Raw genomic sequence first — 23103 nt, 5'->3', positions numbered from 1 at the left:
ATGTGGGCATGGGAGCAGGGTCTTTTGTTAAAATGGCAAGCAACAGGAAGATCAGGGTCCTGAATGTGCACAAGACGACCGAGTCCTCAAAATGTTAGAGGTTTTTAGGATTGATCAATTATGGTAGATGTGCCCAATTTAGCAATATAATTTGAAGCCTTTACATACTTTGTTGTGTGTGAAACAGGCATGACACTGGTCATTAGAGTGAGAAGGCATACAATGAAATGAAGCTTTACAGATGCCAGCTATCTGGTTCATTATAATCCAAAGCTGAAATTGCAACTTGCTTGCAACGTCTCACCTAATGGGTTTGGTGCAACTGTCTTGCTCATTATGGCTTCAGGGGAGGAACGACCGATAGCATTTGCTGCACGAACTTTTACTAGCGCTGAATAGAATTGCACTCTACTTGAAAAAGAGGCTTTGAGCATCATGCTCTGTGTAAGAAGGTTGCAATGACCTTTTATTGGCATTATTTCACTCCTTGACGGATCATCCACCCTTGACCACAATCTTTGGGTCGTATAAAAGGTATACCTTCTTTGGCAGCCAATAGATAGCAAAGATATGCATTGGTATTGTTGGCACACACTTACAATATCCAATGTTGCAAGTCAGAGCAGTATGCAAATGCTTATGTGTTGTGACGATTGCTGTTACAAGTCAAATATGAACCTGAAGAACATAGTCAACATCTGTAGTTCTCACTCATGCATCATGTACCTGTGACTTCAAATGATGGGGGAAGGTAATGAACTTAGTCCAAAAAGGAACATCGTCAGACATTCATTGGAAAAGTCCAGACCTCAAGGGCTACATCTCAGAAGGTGACAGTGTAGAATGAAGTTCTAGAATGGGGCATCAATGTGATTATACCTCCGTGCTTGCATAGTAGAGTCCTTGACCAACTGCATGTGTGACATCTTGATTTGCTGAGGTGAAGGAACTGGCACACTTATTTTTAGTGACCAGGATTAGATGCTCAAATTGGGGAAAGTAGGAGAATATCAGCCCTGTGCAAAACGACACCCATACATCCATGGGAATGGACAACAGGTATGGCAGAGAATACACATCGATTATGCTGATCCAGTGGAGGGTCACATGCTCTTCACGATGGGCATAGGTCGCGATAATTAAGTGAGCGACATTGAGAGACTAGATGGAATATTTGCAAGATTTGGAACAGTGGAGTAGATTGTAAGTGACAATACTTTGAAAAAAGATTTGAGGACTACTTGCAGGGAAACAGTTTACACCATATCAAATCAGTTCCACATCATCCAGCAACTGGTGGATTGGCTGACTGTTTGGTGCAATCGTTAAAGCATTGAAGGACCAGGGGACACCAAAAAGAGTAAACAAATTCCTAATGGCTTACTGGAACACTGCACAACAACACAGTTCACTACCCAACGGAAACGGACTCCGACATCTACAGGTCAAGAACTTTCTTCGCAAGGAGAAAACAACTTACCCACGAATCCTGATAAACAATGTTGGAGGAGCTACTGGATGCGGACAGTCTGCGGAGGGGAAACCATGGGGACAAGTACAGCCAACTATTAGAAAGGACGTGCTCCCCACTGGATGAACCACCAGAAAAATGGGAAGAAGAGCTAGGGACGGAAATAGGGTGGGGACTCGAGCGAAGCACCTCATGCAGCTGAAAGTGGTGCACAGCACACCTGTCAAGCACCTGAATGAGCAGGTTCCCGAAAGTGGAGAACAAATGCGAACAGTGCAAGGGAGGCCCGACCAACCACGGCCACATGTTCTGGGCCTGCCCCAGACTTGTTGGGTATTGGCTATGACAGCCTTCTTCGAGGCAATGTCCAAGGTTGTGGGGGTGAAAGTGGAGCCTTGCCAAAATATCAGACCAGCCAGAATATGGGGAAGGGGGCTGACACCCTTGCTTCCCTAAATTGCCCACCGAAGAATCCTGCTCGGCTGGCAATCAGCAGCACCACACACATCTGCAGACTGGCTGGCTGACCCGTGGGAATTTCTCCACCATTTGAAGGAGATAAAGTTCACTATCCGAGGGTCAGAGGGTGGCTTCCACAAAGCGTGGAGACCATTCACCAACTTGTTCCAGGATCTGTTTGAGGCCAGCAGCCAATAGAGTGACTCAGGAAATGACCTGAAGCAACAAGAGGGGGTGGAGAGATACAGAAGGAAATGCCTTGTATAGTGAAACCGATGCATGCACCAGTGTTGAATGCACATTTGTAAAAACGAGGGAAAGAGTGCACTAGCTCGGAGCTACACCACCAAAAAGAAATGGGTACCAGCTGTCATAATATCCACTCATGTATATAATGAGATGCAGACAGGCAGTGATTGACACACAGGATAACCAATGAACACACACGACACATAACAACCAATCACCAGGCAGGACACCACCACTATAAAGCACACAGGGCATGAAGACTCTCCCTCTCTCTACAGAACACAGCTACTAAGATAGTAAGAGTGCACAAGCCAGTGAGCACTATCACCATGAGGTAGAGAGTTAGTCTGGTCAAGCCAGTAGGAGGTTATCAGTTAGATTGATGGAGTGTCAACTCATAGCAGACTATGTACAGCAATCAGGAAGTTCAATAAAACAGTGTTGGGCCATCTCCTGTGTCAGAAGCCTGTTTCTAGTTTCACTGCATCCAGTTGGCAGTCAACGCTGAACCAACTTACTTAACACATCACCAGCTATGATCCTACTGAAGACAGACAACATCATACACTGTACAGACAGATATTGAAAGAGTTTGGTGACATCATGCTACTTGCTTCACAAGAGATTGCAGAAACTGCTCTTCGCTTGGAATATCTAGTGAACAATACTTCGGAAGAGAGACCAGATAAGTGATGCCAAGTTCAACCAAAAGGAGGAGACATCCACCACAGAGACTGTCTTATGCATTATTTCTATACATAAAAACAATTCAATAAAGTGGATCTGTTGTTTAAATGTTAATCATTGTTGCACTAATGAAGCAAAGGGGGGAGGGTATTAATGTATCAGGTGAATACATCCTTGCTGGTGAAGTGGTGTGTGACATGTAGTGACATCAGTGGGTTTGGGCAGTTCTCCATCTTAGATTGTATGAGCAATATCTCTTAATAAACCACTATCATGTTTTACAGGAGTCCAGAATGTGGGCACCGCTATAACTTTTTGCAGCAACAAGGAAATAACACCTTCCATTCCTAGAACCAGTCTGGTGAACCTTTGTTGCGCTCCCTCTATGGCACTAATATTCGTTCGGAGGCAAGGGGACCAGAAGGGCACACAGTGCACCACGTGTGGTCTAACCAAGCTTCTTTACAATTGAAGCCAGATCTCACGACTCCTGTCTCAAATCCTCTTGTGATAAAGTCTAACATTCCACTAATTTAGTCTACTGGCTCACCAGCTGAGAAAGCAGGTTCCCACTCTCCCTAGCGGGAAAGGGCTAGGGAGGGTGCAGTCAATCGTGCTGGCCAGGTTCCTCCTATTGTTCAGATCCATACTGATCTACATCCCCAAAGATTTATTTAACTCAGTCGACAAAATGATTATGCCGTTTGGGTGTGGGCGGGGGTGGAAAAAAAAAAAGAGGCGAGAGATGGGGAGAAAGGATCCTACAAAGAAAAAGAAACATGGGGGGGGGGCTGGCCCTCTCAAACCAACAGTACTACCGCTGGGAATCCACAGCAGAAAGAGTGAGGGGATGGGTGAAAAAAAAAAGGAAAATGGGATGGGTGAGGATGGAGCAGAGCTCCTGTAGAGGGACGACCCTCTGCACCCTCGCCACAGTGGCACTCCCCATCCCAGCCAGCCAAACACTGAACAAGCTCAATGGTGGTAGCCATACTCAACCTGGAATCAACTGAGACTCTAAGGCCTATCCAAAATGTCCACAATGGCCCCCATCTGCGGCAACCACAGGTTCGTGCCAGCCATGTTGGATGCTACCTTTCAGAGGACAGGGGGGGGGGGGGGGGGGGGGGGGGTGACACTGACTGTTAGGGATTTCTATATGGAGGACAGGCTAGTGACTTGAGGAACTGACAGAAAAACCACAACTACCCAACAGGAAATAACTGCGACACCGACAGGTAAAGAACAAAGGTAACATCATACCCACGGACCCGGACACAGAGACACACGATGATGTTGGAGGAACTACTGGATGCGGGCAATCTGGAAGGGGGGGGGGGGCGGAAACTCAGGGGACGACTACTAGTAATGGCGCACTCCCCACTGGACCAGACAAGGGAAAAATGGGAGGACAAACTAGGGATTGAAATAGGGTGGAGATTCTGGAGCAAAGCACTGAGCAGGGCCAACTCCACCTCCACTGCGCCAAGGCCAAGTCTCATACAACTGAAAGTGGTGAAAGAGCACACCTAACCATAACCTGAATCAGCAGGTTATTCCTGGAGGACAATTGTGAATGGTGCCAGGGAGGCCCAGCCAACACACCCACATGTTCTGGGTATGTCCCAGACTTGGAGAGTTCTGAACAGCCTTCTTTGAAGCAATGTCCAAGGTTGTGGGGGTGAGGGTGGAGCCAAGTTCAAAAGTGGCAGTCTTCAGGGTATCAGACCAGCCAGAACAAGAATTCTCCCTCAAATGTACCCGAACAGGCGCCAGAGTGTGCCGACTAGGGGATTTTCACCGCAACTTCATTGCAGTATGTAAGCCTACATGTGACAATAATAAAGATTTGATTATGATTATTAGGAATCCTGCTCAGCTGAACACCAAAGAACAGGAAGAGGGAGAAAAGGAGGGATTGGGGAAAACGGGAACAACCAAAATAAATAACGGGGGCCAAGAACAAGGCCACAAAGACAGGGCCCTGCGGCTCTGTGCCCCCCCCCCCCACCCCCGCGGAAGTCCACACCAACCTGCAGACTAACAGGGCCTAGGGCCCTGCCAGGGTCAGCACAAGTAAATAAGGCAAAATAGATCAAGACGCCAAGGGAACACCTGAAACGAGGAGGGGAGGAGGGGAGGGGGGAAGGAGAAGAGGGGCAGCAACTATATGCATGTAAATACACGATAATCATAACCACCTTTTGTAAATGGTATATAAACTGCAAAATTCCAATAAAAAAAATAAAAAAATTTAAATTAAAGGACCTTAATGGCTTATTTAAATATACTGATCTGTATCACGCCCAGTGAGGGCAAGACATCTCGCAAGACTCTGGTGAGGCTTTTGAGCATCACAAATCCCACGACAGGCCTCACAAGATTCAATGGCCCCATCCCGATACAATGTTGAGCACGACAAGGCTGTTAAAATCATGCCTGTCCTAATTCATATCAGTGCAAGTTGTTGAAGGAGTTTCTGTTCAAGCTGCAAGTGAGCGACACCAAGTAATTCAACATAATAATGGTTTTCATGACTTCTGGTTGCGGCGATGACCAGCTAAGCCGCACGTTTCGGCGGCTCCAGCTCGAACGGACCTTCGGGCTCTTTTAAGAGCCCCAACAGGAAATTTTTTCGGGACGAAACCCGGTGTGGGGTGAGGCAACAGGGAGTCCCCCCCCAGTGGAAAAGAAAAATATCGGCGGCGCCGGCCAGATCTCGGAGAATCCTCAAGGGCAGCGGAAGAAGGACGAAAGGAGCAAGATGGCGGCAGAGGGAGCCCAGGCGACATGGGGACCGGACCAGGATGAGTTTCTAAGACGGTGTGTGGAGCTGTTAAAAAAGGAGGTGCTGGCCCCGATGCTACAGGCAATCGAGGGGCTTAAAGAGACACAAAAGGCCCAGGAGATAGAGCTCCGTGTGGTGGAGCAGAAGGTAATGGACAACGAGGACGAGATCCTGGGCCTAGTGGTCAAAATGCAGACGCACGGGGCGCTCCATAAGAAGTGCATCAAAAGGATTGAAGTCCTGGAAAACAGATCACGGAGAAAGAATTTCGGAAGCAATATGGGGGGAGTAACCATGCTAGATGGGGATCTAGCGGGGGGGGGGGGAACAACTGGGTTGCAGCTGCGGAGATCGAAAGGGAGCTGGTAAGAGAAAAGGTGGTCGGGGCGGGAATGCGCCGCCTGAGGGACGGGTGGGTGCGCGGAACCGGGACGTGGGACTGGCCCAGAGAGGGTGATGGCTAGTCGACAGGGGAGGGGGGCGGGCAGACCCCAGTCCGGCTGATCACGTGGAACGTGAGAGGCCTAAATGGGCTGATTAAGAGGGCCCGAGTGCTCGCGAACTTAAAGGGACTGAAGGCAGACGTGGCCATGCTTCAAGAGACGCATCTGAAGGTGGCGGACCAGGTTAGGTTAAGGAAAGGGTGGGTGGGACAGGTCTTCCACTCAGGGCTGGACGTAAAGAATAGGGGGGTGGCCATATTGGTGGGGAAACGGGTGTCGTTCGAGGCTAGGAACATTGTAGCGGACAGCGGGGGCAGATATGTGATGGTGAGTGGCAGACTGCAGGGAATGGAGGTCGTGTTGGTTAATGTATATGCCCCGAACTGGGATCATGCGGGATTTATGAAGCGGATGCTGGGACGCATCCCGGACCTGGAGGTAGGAAACCTGGTAATGGGGGGGGGACTTTAACACCATGCTAGACCCAGGGTTAGATAGATCTAGATCCAGGACCGGAAGAAGGCCGGCAGCGGCCAAGGTGCTTCGGGGGTTTATGGACCAAATGGGGGGAGTGGATCCGTGGAGATTTGCTAGGCCGCTGGCCAAAGATTTTTCCTTTTTCTCCCATGTCCATAAGGTATACTCCCGGATAGATTTCTTCGTTTTGGGAAGGTCACTGATTTCGAGGGTGGAAGGAACTGAGTACTCGGCCATAGCTGTTTCAGACCATGCCCCACATTGGGTGGATCTGGAACTAGGAGAGGAGAGGGAGCAACGTCCACTCTGGCGACTGGATATGGCATTATTGCCGGATGAGGGAGTCTGCGGAAGAGTGCGGGGATGTATCGAAAGGTACCTGGAGGCCAACGATGATGGGGAGGTCCGAGTGGGGGTAGTATGGGAAGCGCTGAAGGCTGTGGTCAGGGGAGAGTTGATCTCCATCAGGGCTCACAAGGGGAAAACAGAGGCCAAAGAAAGGGAAAGATTACTGGGGGAGATTTTGAGTGTGGATACAAAATATGCGGAGGCCCCGGACGAAGGACTATACAGGGAGAGGCGACGACTCCAGACGGAGTTCGACCTGCTGAACACAGGGAGGGCAGAGGCACAGTGGAGGAAGGCACAGGGGATGAGATATGAATATGGGGAAAAGGCGAGTCGCCTGTTGGCCCACCAGCTTCGAAAGAGGACAGCGGCGAGGGAAATAGGGGGAGTTAGGGATGAAACGGGAACCACGGTGCGGAGTGCAGGGAAGATAAATGAGGTGTTTAAGACCTTTTATGAGAGGTTATATAGGTCCCAACCCCCGGAGGGAAAAGAGGGGATGCAGCAGTTTCTGGACAAACTAAGGTTCCCGAGGGTGGAGGAGCAGGAGGTGGCGGGCCTGGGGGCGCCAATTGGGGTGGACGAGGTGACCAAAGGGCTGGGGAACATGCAGGCAGGGAAGGCCCTGGGACCTGACGGGTTCCCGGTGGAATTTTATAGAAAATATGTGGACTTGTTGACCCCGCTGCTGGTAAGAACCTTTAACGAGGCCAGAGAAGGGGGAACCCTACCCCCGACAATGTCGGAGGCGACGATATCACTAATCTTGAAGCGAGATAAAGCCCCGCTGCAATGCGGGTCTGATAGGCCTATCTCACTCCTAAATGTGGACGCCAAGTTGCTGGCAAAAGTGCTGGCAATGAGGATAGAGGATTTTGTCCCGGGGGTGGTGCACGAAGATCAGACAGGGTTCGTAAAGGGGAGAGAATTGAATGTCAACGTGCGACGGCTATTGGGGGTGATAATGATGCCCCCAGCAGAGGGGGAGGCAGAGATAGTGGTGGCAATGGATACAGAGAAGGCATTTGATAGGGTAGAGTGGGAGTATCTATGGGAGGTGCTGAGGAGGTTCGGGTTCGGGGAGGGGTTTGTCAGCTGGGTTAAACTACTCTATGGGGCCCCAATGGCAAGTGTAGTCACAAATCAGCAAAGGTCAGAGTATTTTCGACTACATAGGGAACAAGACAGGGATGCCCGCTGTCCCCATTACTGTTTGCGCTGGCAATTGAACCACTGGCCATAGCGCTGAGAGACTCCAGGAAATGGAGAGGGGAGGGGTGGTTAGAGGGGGAGAGGAACACCGAGTGTCACTCTACGCGGATGACCTACTGCTGTATGTGGCAGATCCAGTGGGGGGGATGACAGAGGTCATGCAGATATTGAGGGAGTTTGGAGATTTCTCGGGATATAGGCTTAACATGGGAAAGAGTGAGCTTTTCGTGATACACCCTGGGGACCAGAGTAGAGGGATAGATGGCCTGCCGCTAAGGAGAGTGGAAAGAAACTTCCGATACCTGGGGATTCAGATAGCCAGGAGCTGGGGAACTTTACACAGACTCAATCTGACTCGGCTGGTGGAACAAATGGAAGAGGATTTCAAAAGGTGGGATATGCAGCCGCTGTCACTGGCGGGGAGATTAAGATGATGGCCCTCTCGAGGTTCCTATTTGTGTTCCAATGTCTCCCTATATTGATCACTAAGGCCTTTTTCAAAAAAATAGAGAGGAGCATCATGAGCTTCGTGTGGGCAGGGAAGGCCCCGAGGGTAAGGAGGGGGTTCCTGCAATGTAGCAGAGATAGAGGGGGACTGGCGTTGCCGAATTTGGGCGACTACTACTGGGCCGCCAACGTGGCGATAATTCGTAAGTGGATGATAGAGGGAGCGGGGGCAGCGTGGAAAAGGGTGGAGATGGCGTCCTGCAAAGGAACGAGCTTAAAAGCGCTGGTGATGGCGCCACTACTGCTCTCCCTGAAAAAGTTTACCACGAACCCAGTGGTGGCGGCAACATTAAGTATCTGGGGGCAATGGAGGCGACAGAGGGGTGTGTTGGGAGCCTCGGTGTGGTCCCCGATCAGGAACAACCATAGGTTTGCCCCAGGGAGGTTGGACGGAGGGTTCCAGAGCTGGCACCGGGCAGGAATTAGGAGAGTGGGAGACTTATTTATAGATGGGACGTTTGCGAGCTTGGGAGCGCTAGAGGAAAAGTATGAGCTGCCCCTGGGGAATATCTTTAGGTATATGCAGGTGAGAGCGCTCACGAGACAACAGGTGAGGGAATTTCCGCTGCTCCCGACACAAGGGATCCAGGACAGGGTGCTTTCGGGGGTGTGGGTCGGGGAGGGCAAAGTGTCCGAAATATACCGGGAGATGAGAGAAGAGGGGGAGGAGCTGGTAGAAGAACTGAAGGGAAAATGGGAAGAGGAGCTCGGGGAGGAGATTGAGGAGGGTTTGTGGGCTGATGCCCTAAGTAGGGTAAATTCCTCTTCCTCGTGTGCCAGGCTTAGTCTGGTCCAATTTAAGGTGCTACATAGAGCACACATAATGGGAGCGAGGTTGAGCAGGTTCTTCGGAGTGGAGGACAAATGCGGGAGGTGCGGGGGAAGCCCGGCGAACCACACACATATGTTTTGGTCGTGTCCGGCACTGGAGGGGTATTGGAGGGGAGTGGCGGGAGTGATCTCGAAGGTGGTGAAGGTCCGGGTCAAGCCAAGCTGGGGGTTGGCTATATTTGGGGTAGCGAATGAGCCGGGAGTGCAGGAGGCGAAAGAGACCGATATTGTGGCCTTTGCGTCCCTAGTAGCCCGGCGTAGGATTTTACTCATGTGGAAGGAAGCGAAACCCCCCGGCGTGGAGGCCTGGATAAACGATATGGCAGGGTTCATAAAACTGGAGCGGATGAAGTTTGCGCTGAGAGGATCGGCTCAAGGGTTCACCAGGCGGTGGCAACCGTTCCTCGACTATCTAGCGGAACGTTAGGGGGAAAATAGATAGCCAGCAGCAGCAGCCCGGGGGGGGGGGGGGGTAATTTGTTTGTGTTCTAGATGGGGTGAGGGGGAGCATTATTTCGTGTTATTTGGTTAGTTTACTGTATTATTTAAACAATGTTATATATCAGTTATCATGTTACCGTTTTTGTTGATTTGTAAGGGGGAGAAATTGTGTTTGAAAACTTTAATAAAATATATATTTTTTTAAAAAAATAATGGTTTTCATTAACTTTGTAAATTTATTTCCTCCCATCAAGCAAGGGGAAGGCCAAAGTCGTCATTCAGTCCCAGCATAAAGTCTTTATTCTCATTACCACTCCTGGACCCTCTCCTCTGCTCCCATTACCACTCCTGGGCCTGATCACAGATGGAGGCAGAATGTTCACAGCCTTGGCACCTGTGAGACCCCATCACAAAAAACATTTATTTCCAGCTCCATAGTGTGGTCTGACATCAACTGATAGGATAACCAAGCCTAACCAACTTACATTTCCTTTCTTTTCCCTCCCTCTCCCCATTAAAATTCTCATTCTGGTGTTCAAATTCTTCATGGATTTTGCCCCTCCTTTGGATTGGATTTGTTTATTGTCACATGTACCAAGGTACAGTGAAAAGTATTTTTCTGCGAGCAGCTCAACAGATTAAGTACATGAAAAGAAAAAGAAATACATAATAGGGCAACACAAGGTCCACAATGTAACTACATAAACACCAGCATCGGGTGAAGCATACAGGGGTGTAGTGTTAATTAGGTCAGTCCATAAGAGGGTCGTTTAAGAGTCTGGTAACAGCAGGGAAGAAGCTGTTTTTGAGTCTGTTCGTGAGCATTCAGACTTTTGTATCTCCTGCACAATGGAAAAGGTTGGAAGAGTGAGTAAGCCGGATATTATGCTGCCCGCTTTCCTCAGGCAGAGGGAGGTGTAGATGGAGTCAATGGATGGGAGGCAGGTTTGTGTGATGGACTGGGCTGTGATGCAGCCATTCAATGGTGCACCTGTAAAAGTTGGTAAGAGTTAATGTGGACATGCCGAATCTCCTCAGTTTCCCGAGGAAGTATAGGGACTGTTGTGCTTTCTTGGTGGTAGCGTCAACGTGGGTGGACCAGGACAGATTTTTGAAGATCTGTACCCCCAGGAATTTGAAGCTGCTAACCATCTCCACCTTGGCCCCATTGATGCTGACAGGGATGTGTACAGTACTTTGCGTCCTGAAGTCAATGACCAGCTCTTTAGTTTTGCTGACACTGAGGGATAGATTGTTGTCGCTGCACCACTCCACTAGGTTCTCTAACTCCCTCCTGTATTGACTTGTCGTTATTTGAGATCCGGCCCACTATGGTCATATCGTCAGCAAACTTGTAGATGGAGTTGGAACCAACTTTTGCCAAGCAGTCGTGTGTGTACAGGAAGTATAATAGGGGGCTAGGTACGCAGCCTCGCAGGGCCCCTGTATGGAGGACTATTGTGGAGGAGGTGTTGTTGTTTATTCTTACCTGATTGTGATCGGTGGGTCAGAAAGTTGAGGATCCAGTTGCAAAGTGAGGAATCAAGTCCTAGGTTTCAGAGCTTTGATATGAGCTTGGCTGGGATTATGGTGTAGAAGGCGGAGCTGTAGTCAATAAATAGGAGTCCTTGTTGTCGAGATGCTCTAGGGATGAGTGTAGGGCAAGGGATATGGCGTCTGCTGTGGACCAGTTGCGGCAGTATGCGAATTGCATTGGGTCAAGGCTTTCCGGGAGAATGGAGGTGATGCGCTTCATCAGCAACCTCTCGAAGCACTTCATTACGACTAAAGTCAGGGCCACCGGACGGTAATCATTGAGGCATGTTGCCTGGTTCTTCTGGTCGGCACTACAAAGCTCCACCCAAACTCTCTCTTCTTTAAGATCATCCATAGAACTCATCTGTGATGAAACTTTTTGCCATACCTCCTACCATCTGCTCCTTTTAGCTAAAGTCCATTTCTGTCTGATTACGGCTCTGGAGTGAGTTGACTGGTTCTCTGGCTGCAATTCTCCAGAAAGATTTCCAAGTGTGGTAGGGAGCAGGAACTGCCGCGAGCTTCCTGGCGCTTGGCCCGGCAAGCCCAGCAATGCAATTAAACATTAATTGGCCCACACGAGGCCCCACAGGCTTCACGCCACAAAATAAGGCTCACCAGCACCTCCCCATTAACAAGGTTAAGCAGCACTTAAACTGCACTTGCACAGCCAATCCCACTCAGCTCGCAGCCATAGCGCCGAGAGGACCGACCCCAAGGTTTGAAGACACAGAACTGGGGAGGGCCCTAGATTGAGGCCAAGACGGATCTGCTGTTCCCCTGAAGGTGAGCCACAGGGCAGCCAGTGCTGCCTGAGACAAAGTGGCAGCAGCTGTCAGCTTGGGAAGCATTGACCAGGAGGACTGGCCTCCAGTGCCGCAAGATGGTCAACGAACTATAGCAGGCAGCATGGGTGAGTTGACACCACACCCCCAAATGTGACCAGTCCACTCATCCTATCCTCCATTCCCTCCCCCCCCAACCCACCCTTGACCCCTCCCTTCACCCACCAATGTGAACTGCATATGTGGTTAACGATGCCCTCTGGCTCTGCAGGGGAAACTCCCACAATCATCAGGACAGGTCCTAGACTATCGGAGGGGTGCAGGCCTTTCTCTCTCAACTATTCAATGCGTTTACTTAAACTACATTGGAAAAATAAAAAGAAACTTTTTAATTCAAAGTTACATTGTTAACTACTGGACAGTTTGACTGCGAGTAGCTTCCAGGGTGCATCTTATTTATGCAAGACATTGTAAGTTACTTGTATTTTTGCCATCTGAATATATCCAACTCTGCAAGAATGTGAATGCATCCTCAACACCTTAAAAATACAAACTTGCATTTTTTTCCTAGCAGGTCAGCAACCATCTACACAACTGCGAGCAAAACTTGCTGGGATCCATCTGGAATTTTCATATCTGACGAGATGAGCCACATCTCATTTTCCTACTGTTTGTGCATATTATTTATTTATCAGGGGCTGGATTCTCCAGTCCCCCAGCCCTGTGTTCCATGTCAGTCACTGACTGCGGGATTCTATGGGCGCCATTCTCCGGAATGGAGACTAAGTGTTCGCGCCATCGTGAACGCCGTCACAGGGGGGCCACGCCAACTCGTGCATGCATGGGGGACTTCTTCAGCACGACAGCACCAACGCAACATGGCATGGGGGTTCAGGGGCCGGCCGCGCAACAAAGTAGGTACGGGGGGGGGGGAAGAAGAGGCCAGCCCACCGATTGGTGAGCCCCGATCGCGGGCCAGACCCCATCGGAGGCCCACCCCCCCGGGTCGGAGCCCCTCTTCCCCCCCCCCCCCCCCCACCACAGGCCGCCCCCCCCCCTCCCTTCGCGCGGAGTTCCCGCCAGCAGCGACCAGGGGTGAATGGTGCCGGCATGGGCGGCCCGGCCGCGGACAGCGACCCACGACTGGCGGCGCGCACAATGCGCCGATTCTCCGCACCTCGGGGCAACGTGGCGCGGTTGCGCCGATTCTCCGACCCGGCACGAGGCTGGGAGAATCGCGCCCATTTATATCTCCGCCACTTGTCAATGGGATTTCCCCATTGAAGCCACCCCACACCAACGGGAAACCCAGGGGCAGTGGCGCACTCCCAGGCGGGCACAGTGAATCGCAACAAGCAGAGAATTCCAGCCCTCAGATGTTTCTAAATTGTAATAATGCGAGTAACCAAAAAGGAAAAAAATGGTAAAACTTGACTGAACTGGGGCGAAATTCTCCGGTATCGGCGCGATGTCCGCCGACTGGCGCCCAAAACGGCGCAAATCAGTCGGGCATCGCGCCGCCCCAAAGGTGCGGAATGTGCCGCATCTTGGGGGGCCGAGCCCCAAAATTGAGGGGCTAGGTCCGCGCCGGACGAATTTCCGCCCCGAGATGAAATGACATCTCCGGGCGGCGCATGCGCGGGAGCGTTAACGGCCGCTGACGGCATTCCCGCGCATGCGCAGTGGAGAGAGTCTCTTCCGCCTCCGCCATGGTGGAGACCGTAGCGAAGGCGGAAGGGAAAGAGTGCCCCCACGGCACAGGCCCGCCGCGGGCCAGGCCACCGTGGGGGCACTCCCCCTGAGGCCAGATCGCCCCGTGCCCCCCCCCAGGACCCCGGAGCCCACCCGCGCCGCCTTGTCCCGCCGGTAAGGTAGGTGGTTTAATCTACACCGGCGGGACAGGCATTTTAGCAGCGGGACTTCGGCCCATCCGGGCCGGAGAATCGCGGGGGGTGGCCCGCCAACCGGCACGGCGCGATTCACGCCAGCCCCCGGCGATTCTCCGACCCGGCGGGGGGTCGGAGAATCTCGTCCCTGATCTTGCATACCTTAAAACAGAACTCCAGCATTAAAGTTTTTTTTTTAAAAGTGGAATTTGACCATTTTGAACTGGTTTCCCCTTCTGGGGGAAAATCAATCACTTGCCGCAGCACCTTCAAAAGGTCCCCTCTTTATTCCTCGTGGTGTTAATGTTTAATAAATTAGTTCCCTACCGTGATGCTGCAAACTAATAAAAGTATTCCTGTGGTCGCAAGCGCCTTGTTCAGCGGCGCCCTCATGGTGCTCGCCCTCCCAAGTGGAAGTTCTCGGCGTTGTGCACGCGGATGGGCGACTTCCAGCTATTTATTGGGGGGGGGGGGGGGGGGGGGTCACCTGATCAACATGAAGACAGGTTGGCGGTCAGTGAGCAGAGCAGTGACCAGGGGCTGACCTGCCCGGGAATGTTCCACCTGTTGGTTATTTATTATCCCCCGGGACTCCGAGTGTGATCGAGCTGAGCAGTACCTCCGGTGTCACAGCATCGATCCTGATGGACATGAACTTGCGAAATCTTACTCGGGGAACGACAGTCTACATTACAGGTTTTAGCTCTAGGGGATCTGCAACCGACTTCAAAAGAAAATGTATTTTAACATTCATATATATTTACATTACTTTTCAGCCAGCTTCTTGGACTAACTCCATATCCCTGCCTTTGGCCCATATCCCTTAACAAAAAAGTATCTTTCTCAGATTTAAAATTAAGAACTTATCTAGAATCAATTGCCCTTTGTGGAAGACAGTTCCCTATTGTCTCAAAAATTATTAATGCGGATAATTTCCCTTTTCATGAATCCCTGTTCCAAACCAGTGTCCATTTTCACTGCAGTGAAAATACCTGCATTTTTCTACAGTGCTTTTCTCCACTGCCGTCAGTATCAAAGCACTTTACAGGCAACAAAGTATTTTTTGTGGTGTAGTCATTATTAGCGCCTGCTTAGGCATTCCCCTGGGATTGAGGATGACTTACTTTCTCTTCTGTTCAATGGGTTCTGAGATGACTGGTAAACTCAATGTGCAATCTACTGATTCTGTCACATATGGGGCAGGCGGTGCTCAGAGGGACCTGTAGATGAGTTTTGAAGTTTGTTTGCCCCCTCTGACACTTTGACTTGGCCTCCATTCCAGACAAAATCTCTCAATGTGTTTGGTGCTTTCCCGAAGGAACCTCCTCCATTTTAGTTGATCACAAGCCAGGGTCTCCCATGATCCGGTGGGGATGTTTCACCTCTTCAGCGATGCTTTGAGGACATCCGCTGTCCTCCTGTTGTGCCTGAGTTCTGAGTAGATCAGTTGCTTCAGAAGTCAGTTGTCAGGTACACCAGTGGAGCTGGTTTGAGTGATTAGCACCCCAATGCTGGGCAAATTGGCATGGGAGAGGATGTTGCTGTTGGACCAAATTTCTTGCCACTGGATTTGGACTGTCTTGTGAAGGCACTGCTGGTGGTACTTCTCCAGTATTTTGAGGTGCCGGCTGTAAATTGTCCAAATCTCCCCAGCATATAGGGCCACAAGGTTCACTATTGCCCAGTAATCTAGGACTTTGCTATCAGGTTTGACATCATGGTCCACAAATTTTCTCCTCAGTCAGCCAAAGGCTGTGCTGGCACATTGGAAGGAATGATGAATTTTGTTACCTACGTCTGCTTTTGTTGGAATAAGGCTCCCAAGATACAGAAAATGTTCCACATTTTAATCTGCATATTGATTGGTTTAACCAGGTTGGTAAAGGCAGCCTTGAGGAGGAGTTTATAGAATGTGCCCGGGATAATTTCCTGGAACAGTATGTAATGGAACCTACAAGGGAACAAGCGGTCCTAGATCTGGTCCTGTGTAATGAGGCAGGATTGATTAATAATCTCATAGTTCGGGATCCTCTTGGAAGGAGCGACCACAATATGGTGGAATTTAAAATACAGTTGGAGGATGACAAGGTAAAATCAAACACTAGTGTTTTGTGCTTAAACAAAGGCGATTACAATGGGATGAGAGAAGAACTAGCTAAGGTAGACTGGGAGCAAAGACTTCATGGTGAAGCAGTTGAGGAACAGTGGAGAACCTTCCGAGCGATCTTTCACAGTGTTCAGAAAAGGTTCATACTGACAAAAAAAAGACGGTAGAAAGGGGAAAAATCGACCGTGGATATCTAAGGAGGTGAGGGAGAGTATCAAATTGAAGGAAAAAACATACAAAGAGGCAAAAATTAGTGGGAGACTAGAGGACTGGGAAGTCTTTAGGGGACAACAGAAAGCTACTAAAATAGCCATAAAGAAGAGTCAGGTAGACTATGAAAGTAAACTGGCTCAAAACATAAAAGCAGATAGTAAAAGCTTCTACAAATATATAAGACAAAAAAGAGTGGCTAAGGTAAATATTGGTCCTTTGGAAGATGAGAAAGGAGATTTAATAATAGGAGACGGGTGTAGCGCACAAAGACTCCAAGAGACGAATAGAGTGAAGTCGATGAGGCTTCACAGTCCCACATGACCCCTAATGCATACTACCACATTCACCCCTTGTTAAAAATGAACCCGGCGGGGTGATGCTTCGCATGGTGGTAAGGGTTTACAAGGAGGGTCCTGGGAGGAAAACCTTCGCGTGTTATTACAGTATGTACAAGGTTTTTTTTGTTTCAAACTATTTACAGTAATCGTCAGGAAAAGACAAAATGTTCTCGTTAAAAGTCCACATATTGTACTGTTAGATCGACGCCACGAGTCGGTCGGGCGGTCTGGTCGTCCGTGTCGATTGCCTCGGCCCCAGTGGTGGTGGTGGTGCTTGTTCCGTTGTTGTCGTCTCCGGGAGCCTTACGGTTTCAGCTTGGGCTTTGTTCCTGGTCGGGCCTGGGAGGAGGACCGATCCTCCTGGGAAGGGGGCGGTCGCGGGGTGCGGCGGTGGCAGGAAGGGGGGGGGGTTGGGTGATTGGTGTCGGGGGGGGGTGTGTGTTGCCGGCGGGCGCCAGATCTCGCAGGGAGACCGTGTCCTGTTGGCCGTCGGGGTACTCCACGTAAGCGTACTGCGGGTTCGCGTGAAGGAGGTGAACCCTTTCGACTAACGGGTCCGACTTGTGCGCCCGCACATGTTTTCGGAGCAAGATGGGTCCTGGGGCCGCCAGCCAGGTCGGCAGCGACGTTCCAGAGGAGGACTTCCTGGGGAAGACAAGGAGGCGCTCATGAGGCATTTGGTTAGTGCTAGTGCACAGTAGTGACCGGATGGAGTGGAGGGCGTCCGGGAGGACCTCCTGCCACCGTGAAACTGGGAGGTCACTGGACCGTAGGGCCAGTAGGACGGTCTTCCAGACCGTGCCGTTCTCCCTCTCTACTTGCCCGTTCCCCCGGGGGTTGTAGCTGGTCGTCCTGCTCGAGGCTATACCGTTGCTGAGCAGGAACTGGCGCAGCTCGTCACTCATGAAGGAGGACCCCCTGTCGCTGTGGACGTATGCGGGGCAACCGAACAGTGTGAATATGGTGTTCAGGGCTTTAATGACTGTGGCCGCGGTCATGTCAGAGCAGGTGATGGCGAATGGGAAGCGGGAGTACTCGTCCACCACATTAAGGAAGTATATGTTGCGGTCGGTGGAGGGGAGGGGTCCTTTGAAATCCAGACTAAGGCGTTCAAAGGGGCGGGAAGCCTTAATCAGGTGCGCACCATCTGGCCTGAAAAAATGCGGTTTGCACTCTACGCAGATGTGGCAGTCCCTTGTGACTGTACGGATCTCCTCTAAAGAGTATGGGAGGTTGCGGGACTTAATAAAGTGGTAGAACCGAGTGACCCCCGGGTGGCAGAGGTCCTCGTGGAGGGTTTGGAGGCGGTTAATTTGTGCGTTGGCACATGTGCCGCGGGATAGGGCATCGGACGGCTCGTTCAGCTTTCCGGGACGATACAAGATCTCGTAGTTGAAGGTGGAGAGCTCGATCCGCCACCTTAAAATCTTGTCGTTTTTGATTTTGCCCCGCTGTGCATTATCGAACATGAAGGCTACCGACCGTTGGTCCGTGAGGAGAGTGAATCTCCAGCCGGCCAGGTAATGCCTCCAATGTCGCACAGCTTCCACTATGGCTTGGGCTTCCTTTTCCACTGAAGAGTGGCGGATTTCTGAAGCGTGGAGGGTTCGGGAGAAATAGGCCACGGGTCTGCCCGCTTGGTTAAGGGTGGCTGCTAGAGCTACGTCGGAGGCGTCGCTCTCGACCTGGAAGGGGAGGGACTCGTCGATGGCGCGCATCGTGGCCTTTGCGATATCCGCTTTGATGCGGCTGAAGGCCTGGCAAGCCTCTGTCGACAGAGGGAAGGTCGTGGTCTGTATTAGGGGGCGGGCCTTGTCTCTGTACTGGGGGACCCACTGGGCGTAGTATGAAAAGAACCCCAGGCAGCGTTTTAGGGCTTTTGAGCAGTGCGGGAGGGGAAATTCCATGAGGGCGCGCATACGTTCAGGGTCGGGGCCTATTATCCCATTGCGCACTACGTAGCCCAGGATGGCTAGCCGGTTTGTGCTAAAGACGCACTTGTCCTCGTTGTACGTGAGGTTCAAGGCTTTAGCGGTCTGGAGGAATTTTTGGAGGTTGGCGTCGTGGTCCTGCTGATCGTGGCCGCAGATGGTCACATTGTCGAGATACGGGAATGTGGCCCGTAACCTGTGTTGATCAACCATTCGGTCCATCTCTCGTTGGAAGACCGAGACCCCGTTTGTGACGCCAAATGGGACCCTTAGGAAATGGTATAATCGCCCGTCTGCCTCGAAGGTTGTGTACTTGCGGTCACTTGGGCGGATGGGGAGCTGATGGTAGGCGGACTTGTGGTCCACGGTGGAGAAGACCTTATATTGGGCAATCCGATTGACCATGTCGGATATGCGGGGGAGAGGGTACGCATCTAGTTGTGTGTACCTGTTGATGGTCTGGCTATAGTCTATGACCATCCTTTGCTTCTCCCCTGTCTTTACTACTACCACCTGTGCTCTCCAGGGACTATTGCTGGCCTGGATTATGCCTTCCTTTAGTAGCCGCTGGACTTCGGACCGAATGAAGGTCCGGTCCTGGGCGCTATACCGTCTGCTCCTAGTGGCGACGGGTTTGCAATCCGGGGTGAGGTTTGCAAACAAGGATGGGGGTTGCACCTTGAGGGTTGCGAGGCCGCAGATAGTGAGTGGGGGTATTGGGCCGCCGAATTTGAAGGTTAGGCTCTGTAGATTGCACTGGAAGTCTAATCCCAGTAATGTGGGGGCGCAGAGTTGGGGAAGGACGTAGAGCCTGTAGTTTTTGAACTCCCTCCCTTGCACCGTTAGGGTAACTATGCAGAAGCCTTTGATCTGTACGGAGTGGGATCCTGCAGCTAGGGAAATCTTTTGCGCGCTGGGATGGATGGCCAAGGAACAGCGTCTTACCGTGTCGGGGTGGATAAAGCTCTCCGTGCTCCCGGAGTCGACTAGGCATGGTGTCTCGTGCCCGTTTATCAGCACCGTTGTCGTCGTCGTCTGGAGCGTCCGGGGCCGAGCTTGGTCCAGCGTCATTGAAGCCAGACGTGGTTGTAGTGGTTGAGCGTCTTCTTCGAACCCCGTGGAGCCGTCGACACTGGGGTCCGTTGTTGTCGTCCAAGATGGTGTCGGGGGTGAACAAGATGGCTGCCCCCATGCATCGCACATGGCTGGGGGTCACAAGATGGCGGCGGGGTGGACAAAATGGCCGCCCCCATGCGTCGCACAGGTCTGGGGTGGTCCAAGGTGGTGGCGCCCTTCCTCCCCTCATGGTGGCCGGGACCCAAAATGGCGGCGCCTGCGGGTCGCACATGGGGCGCTGGGGGGGTTGGGGAGCGTTGGGAACACGCAGGACTCCCTCTTCTCTGGGGACAGCGGTGGCCGGGACCCAAAGTGGTAGCGCCGGCGGGTCATACATGGGGCGCGGGGGGGGGGGGGTTGGGGAGCGTAAATGGCGTGCAGGGCTCCCTGTTCTCCGGGGAGAGCGGTGGTCGGGACCCAGGGTGGTTGCGCCTGCGGGTCGTACATGGGGCGCTGGGGGGGGTTGGGGAGCGTAAACGGCGTGCAGGGCTCCCTGTTCTCCCGGGACAGCGGCGACCTCGCGGGACCGCCACACAGCCGCGAAATGGCCCTTTTTCCCGCAGCTCTTACAGATCACTGCGCGGGCCGGGCAGCGCTGCCGGGGGTGTTTCGCCTGGCCGCAGAAATAGCAGCGGGCTCCCCCGATGCGACTTGGCGTTTGGACCGCGCAAGCCTGTGGGGTGTCCGGGGGGGGGGGTGTGGGTTTGTCGCGACGGGTGCGTACGGAGCCCAATGGGCTGCCGCGCGGTCGGGGCCGTAGGCGCGGGTATTTCGCGCGGCCACGTCTAGGGAGGCTGCTAGGGCCCGTGCCTCTGAGAGTCCTAGCGACTCTTTTTCTAGAAGTCTTTGGCGGATTTGGGAGGAGTTCATACCTGCCACAAAAGCATCGCGCATTAACATGTCCGTGTGTTCATTTGCGTTCACCGGCGGGCAGCTGCAGGCTCATCCCAAAATTAGTAGCGCGGCGTAGAATTCATCTATCGATTCTCCGGGACTTTGCCGTCTCTTTGCGAGTTGATAGCGAGCGTAGATCTGGTTTACTGGGCGGACATAGAGACTTTTTAGTGCTGCGAACGCCGTCTGGAAATCCTCTGCGTCTTCGATGAGAGAGAAAATCTCCGTGCTTAACCTCGAGTGCAGGACCTGTAGTTTTTGGTCTTCTGTGACCCGGCCGGTGGCCGTTCTGAGGTAGGCCTCGAAACAAGTCTGCCAGTGCTTGAAAGCTGCTGCCGCGTTCACTGCGTGGGGGCTGATCCTCAGGCATTCCGGGATGATCCTGAGCTCCATAGTCCTTTAGTCACGCTTAATAAATTGTAGCGCACAAAGACTCCGAGAGACGAATAGAGTGAAGTCGATGAGGCTTCACAGTCCCACATGACCCCTAATGCATACTACCACAACGGGGAAATGGCTGAGGAGCTGAACAGGTTTTTTGGGTCAGTCTTCACAGTGGAGGACACAAATAACATGCCAGTGACTGATGGAAATAAAGATATGATAGGAGAGGACCTTGAGATGATTTTAATCACTAAGGAGGCAGTATTGGGCAAGCTAATGGGGCTAAAGGTAGACAAGTCTCCTGGCCCTGATGGGATGCATCCCAGAGTGCTAAAAGAGATGGCTAGGGAAATTGTAAACGCACTAGTGATAATTTATCAAAATTCACTAGACTCTGGGGTGGTCCCAGAGGATTGGAAAGTAGCAAACGTGACACCACTGTATAAAAAAGGAGGTCGGCAGAAAGCGGGTAATTATAGGCCGGTAAGCTTAACTTCGGTTGTAGGGAAAATGCTGGAATCTATCATTAAGGAGGAAATAGCGGGGCACCTGGAGGGAAATTGTCCAATTGGGCAGACGCAGCATGGGTTCACAAAGGGTAGGTCGTGTCTGACTAATTTGGTAGAATCTTTTGAGGACGTTACCAGTGCAGTAGATAACGGGGAGCCAATGGATGTGGTATATCTGGATTTCCAGAAAGCTTTTGACAAGGTGCCACACAAAAGGTTGCTGCATAAACTAAAGATGCATGGCATTGAGGGTAAAGTGGTAGCATGGGTAGAGGATTGGTTAACTAACAGAAAGCAGAGAGTGGGGATAAATGGGTGTTTCTCTGGTTGGCAACCTGTAGCTAGTGGGGTCCCTCAAGGATCAGTGTTGGGCCCGCAGTTGTTCACAATTTACATAGACGATTTGGAGTTGGGGACCAAGTGCAATGTGTCAAAGTTTGCAGACGACACTAAGATGAGTGGTAAAGCAAAAAGTGCAGAGGATACCGGACGTCTGCAGAAGGATTTGGATAGGTTAGGTGAATGGGCTAGGGTCTGGCAGATGGAATTCAATGTTGCCAAGTGTGAGGCTATCCATTTTGGGAGGAATAACAGCAGAATGGATTATTATTTAAACGGTAAGATGTTAAAACATGCTGCTGTGCAGAGGGACCTGGGTGTGCTGGTGCACGAGTCGCAAAAAGTTGGTGTGCAGGTGCAACAGGTGATTAAGAAGGCTAATCGAGTTTTGTCTTTCATTGCTAGAGGGATGGAGTTCAAGACTAGGAAGGTTATGCTGCAATTGTATAGGGTGTTGGTGAGGCCGCATCTGGAGTATTGTGTTCAGTTTTGGTCTCCTTACCTGAGAAAGGACATATTGGCACTGGAGGGAGTGCAGAGGAGATTCACTAGGTTGATCCCAGAGTTGAGGGGATTAGATTATGACGAGAGGTTGAGTAGACTGTGACTGTACTCATTGGAGTTTAGAAGGATGCGGGGGGATCTTATTGAGACATATAAAATTATGAAGGGAATAGATAGGATAGATGCGGGCAGGTTGTTTCCACTGGTCGGGGAAAGCAGAACCAGGGGGCATAGCCTCAAAATAAGGGGAGGTAGATTTAGGACGGAGTGTAGGAGGAACTTCTTCACCCAAAGGGTTGTGAATCTCTGGAATTCCTTGCCCAGTGAAGCAGTTGAGGCTCCTTCTTTAAGCGTTTTTAAGAAAAAGATAGATGCTTTTCTAAAGAATAAAGGGATTCGGGGATATGGTGTACGGGCCGGAGAGTGGAGCTGAGTCCACAAAGATCAGCCATGATCTCATTAAATGGCGGAGCAGACTCGAGGGGCCAGATGGCCTACTCCTGTTCCTAGTTCTTATGTTCTTATTTTTCAAGATCCACCATTGATCTTAAATGGGGGAGGATTGTGCTGAGGGAGCTGGTTGGAGGAGGACCTTGTCTTTTCAGTTGTTTTGTGAGACATATTTTCTCATTTACTTCGGAGGAGTCA

At 51.3% G+C, this 23103-nt stretch overlaps 2 protein-coding genes across 3 annotated transcripts in view; one reads left to right on the top strand and one right to left on the bottom strand.

Moving 5' to 3' along the window:
- LOC140408719 (liver-expressed antimicrobial peptide 2-like) overlaps window positions 1-23103 on the bottom strand; it is a 37130-nt gene that overhangs the window by 9077 nt on the left and 4950 nt on the right. The gene's annotated exons all lie outside the window — the stretch shown is intronic.
- nup54 (nucleoporin 54) overlaps window positions 14756-23103 on the top strand; it is a 101319-nt gene continuing 92971 nt past the window's right edge. For both annotated transcript variants that reach the window (XM_072496312.1, XM_072496310.1), the window contains exon 1: window positions 14756-14858. In XM_072496312.1, coding sequence (XP_072352413.1) covers window positions 14765-14858 — 94 coding nt within the window. In that variant the 5' untranslated portion in view covers window positions 14756-14764. The remainder of the gene's footprint in view (window positions 14859-23103) is intronic.

This window comes from Scyliorhinus torazame, chromosome 3, assembly GCF_047496885.1.
Source record: "Scyliorhinus torazame isolate Kashiwa2021f chromosome 3, sScyTor2.1, whole genome shotgun sequence".
NCBI lineage: Eukaryota > Metazoa > Chordata > Chondrichthyes > Carcharhiniformes > Scyliorhinidae > Scyliorhinus > Scyliorhinus torazame.
This window is presented reverse-complemented; position numbering and strand designations above follow the sequence as displayed.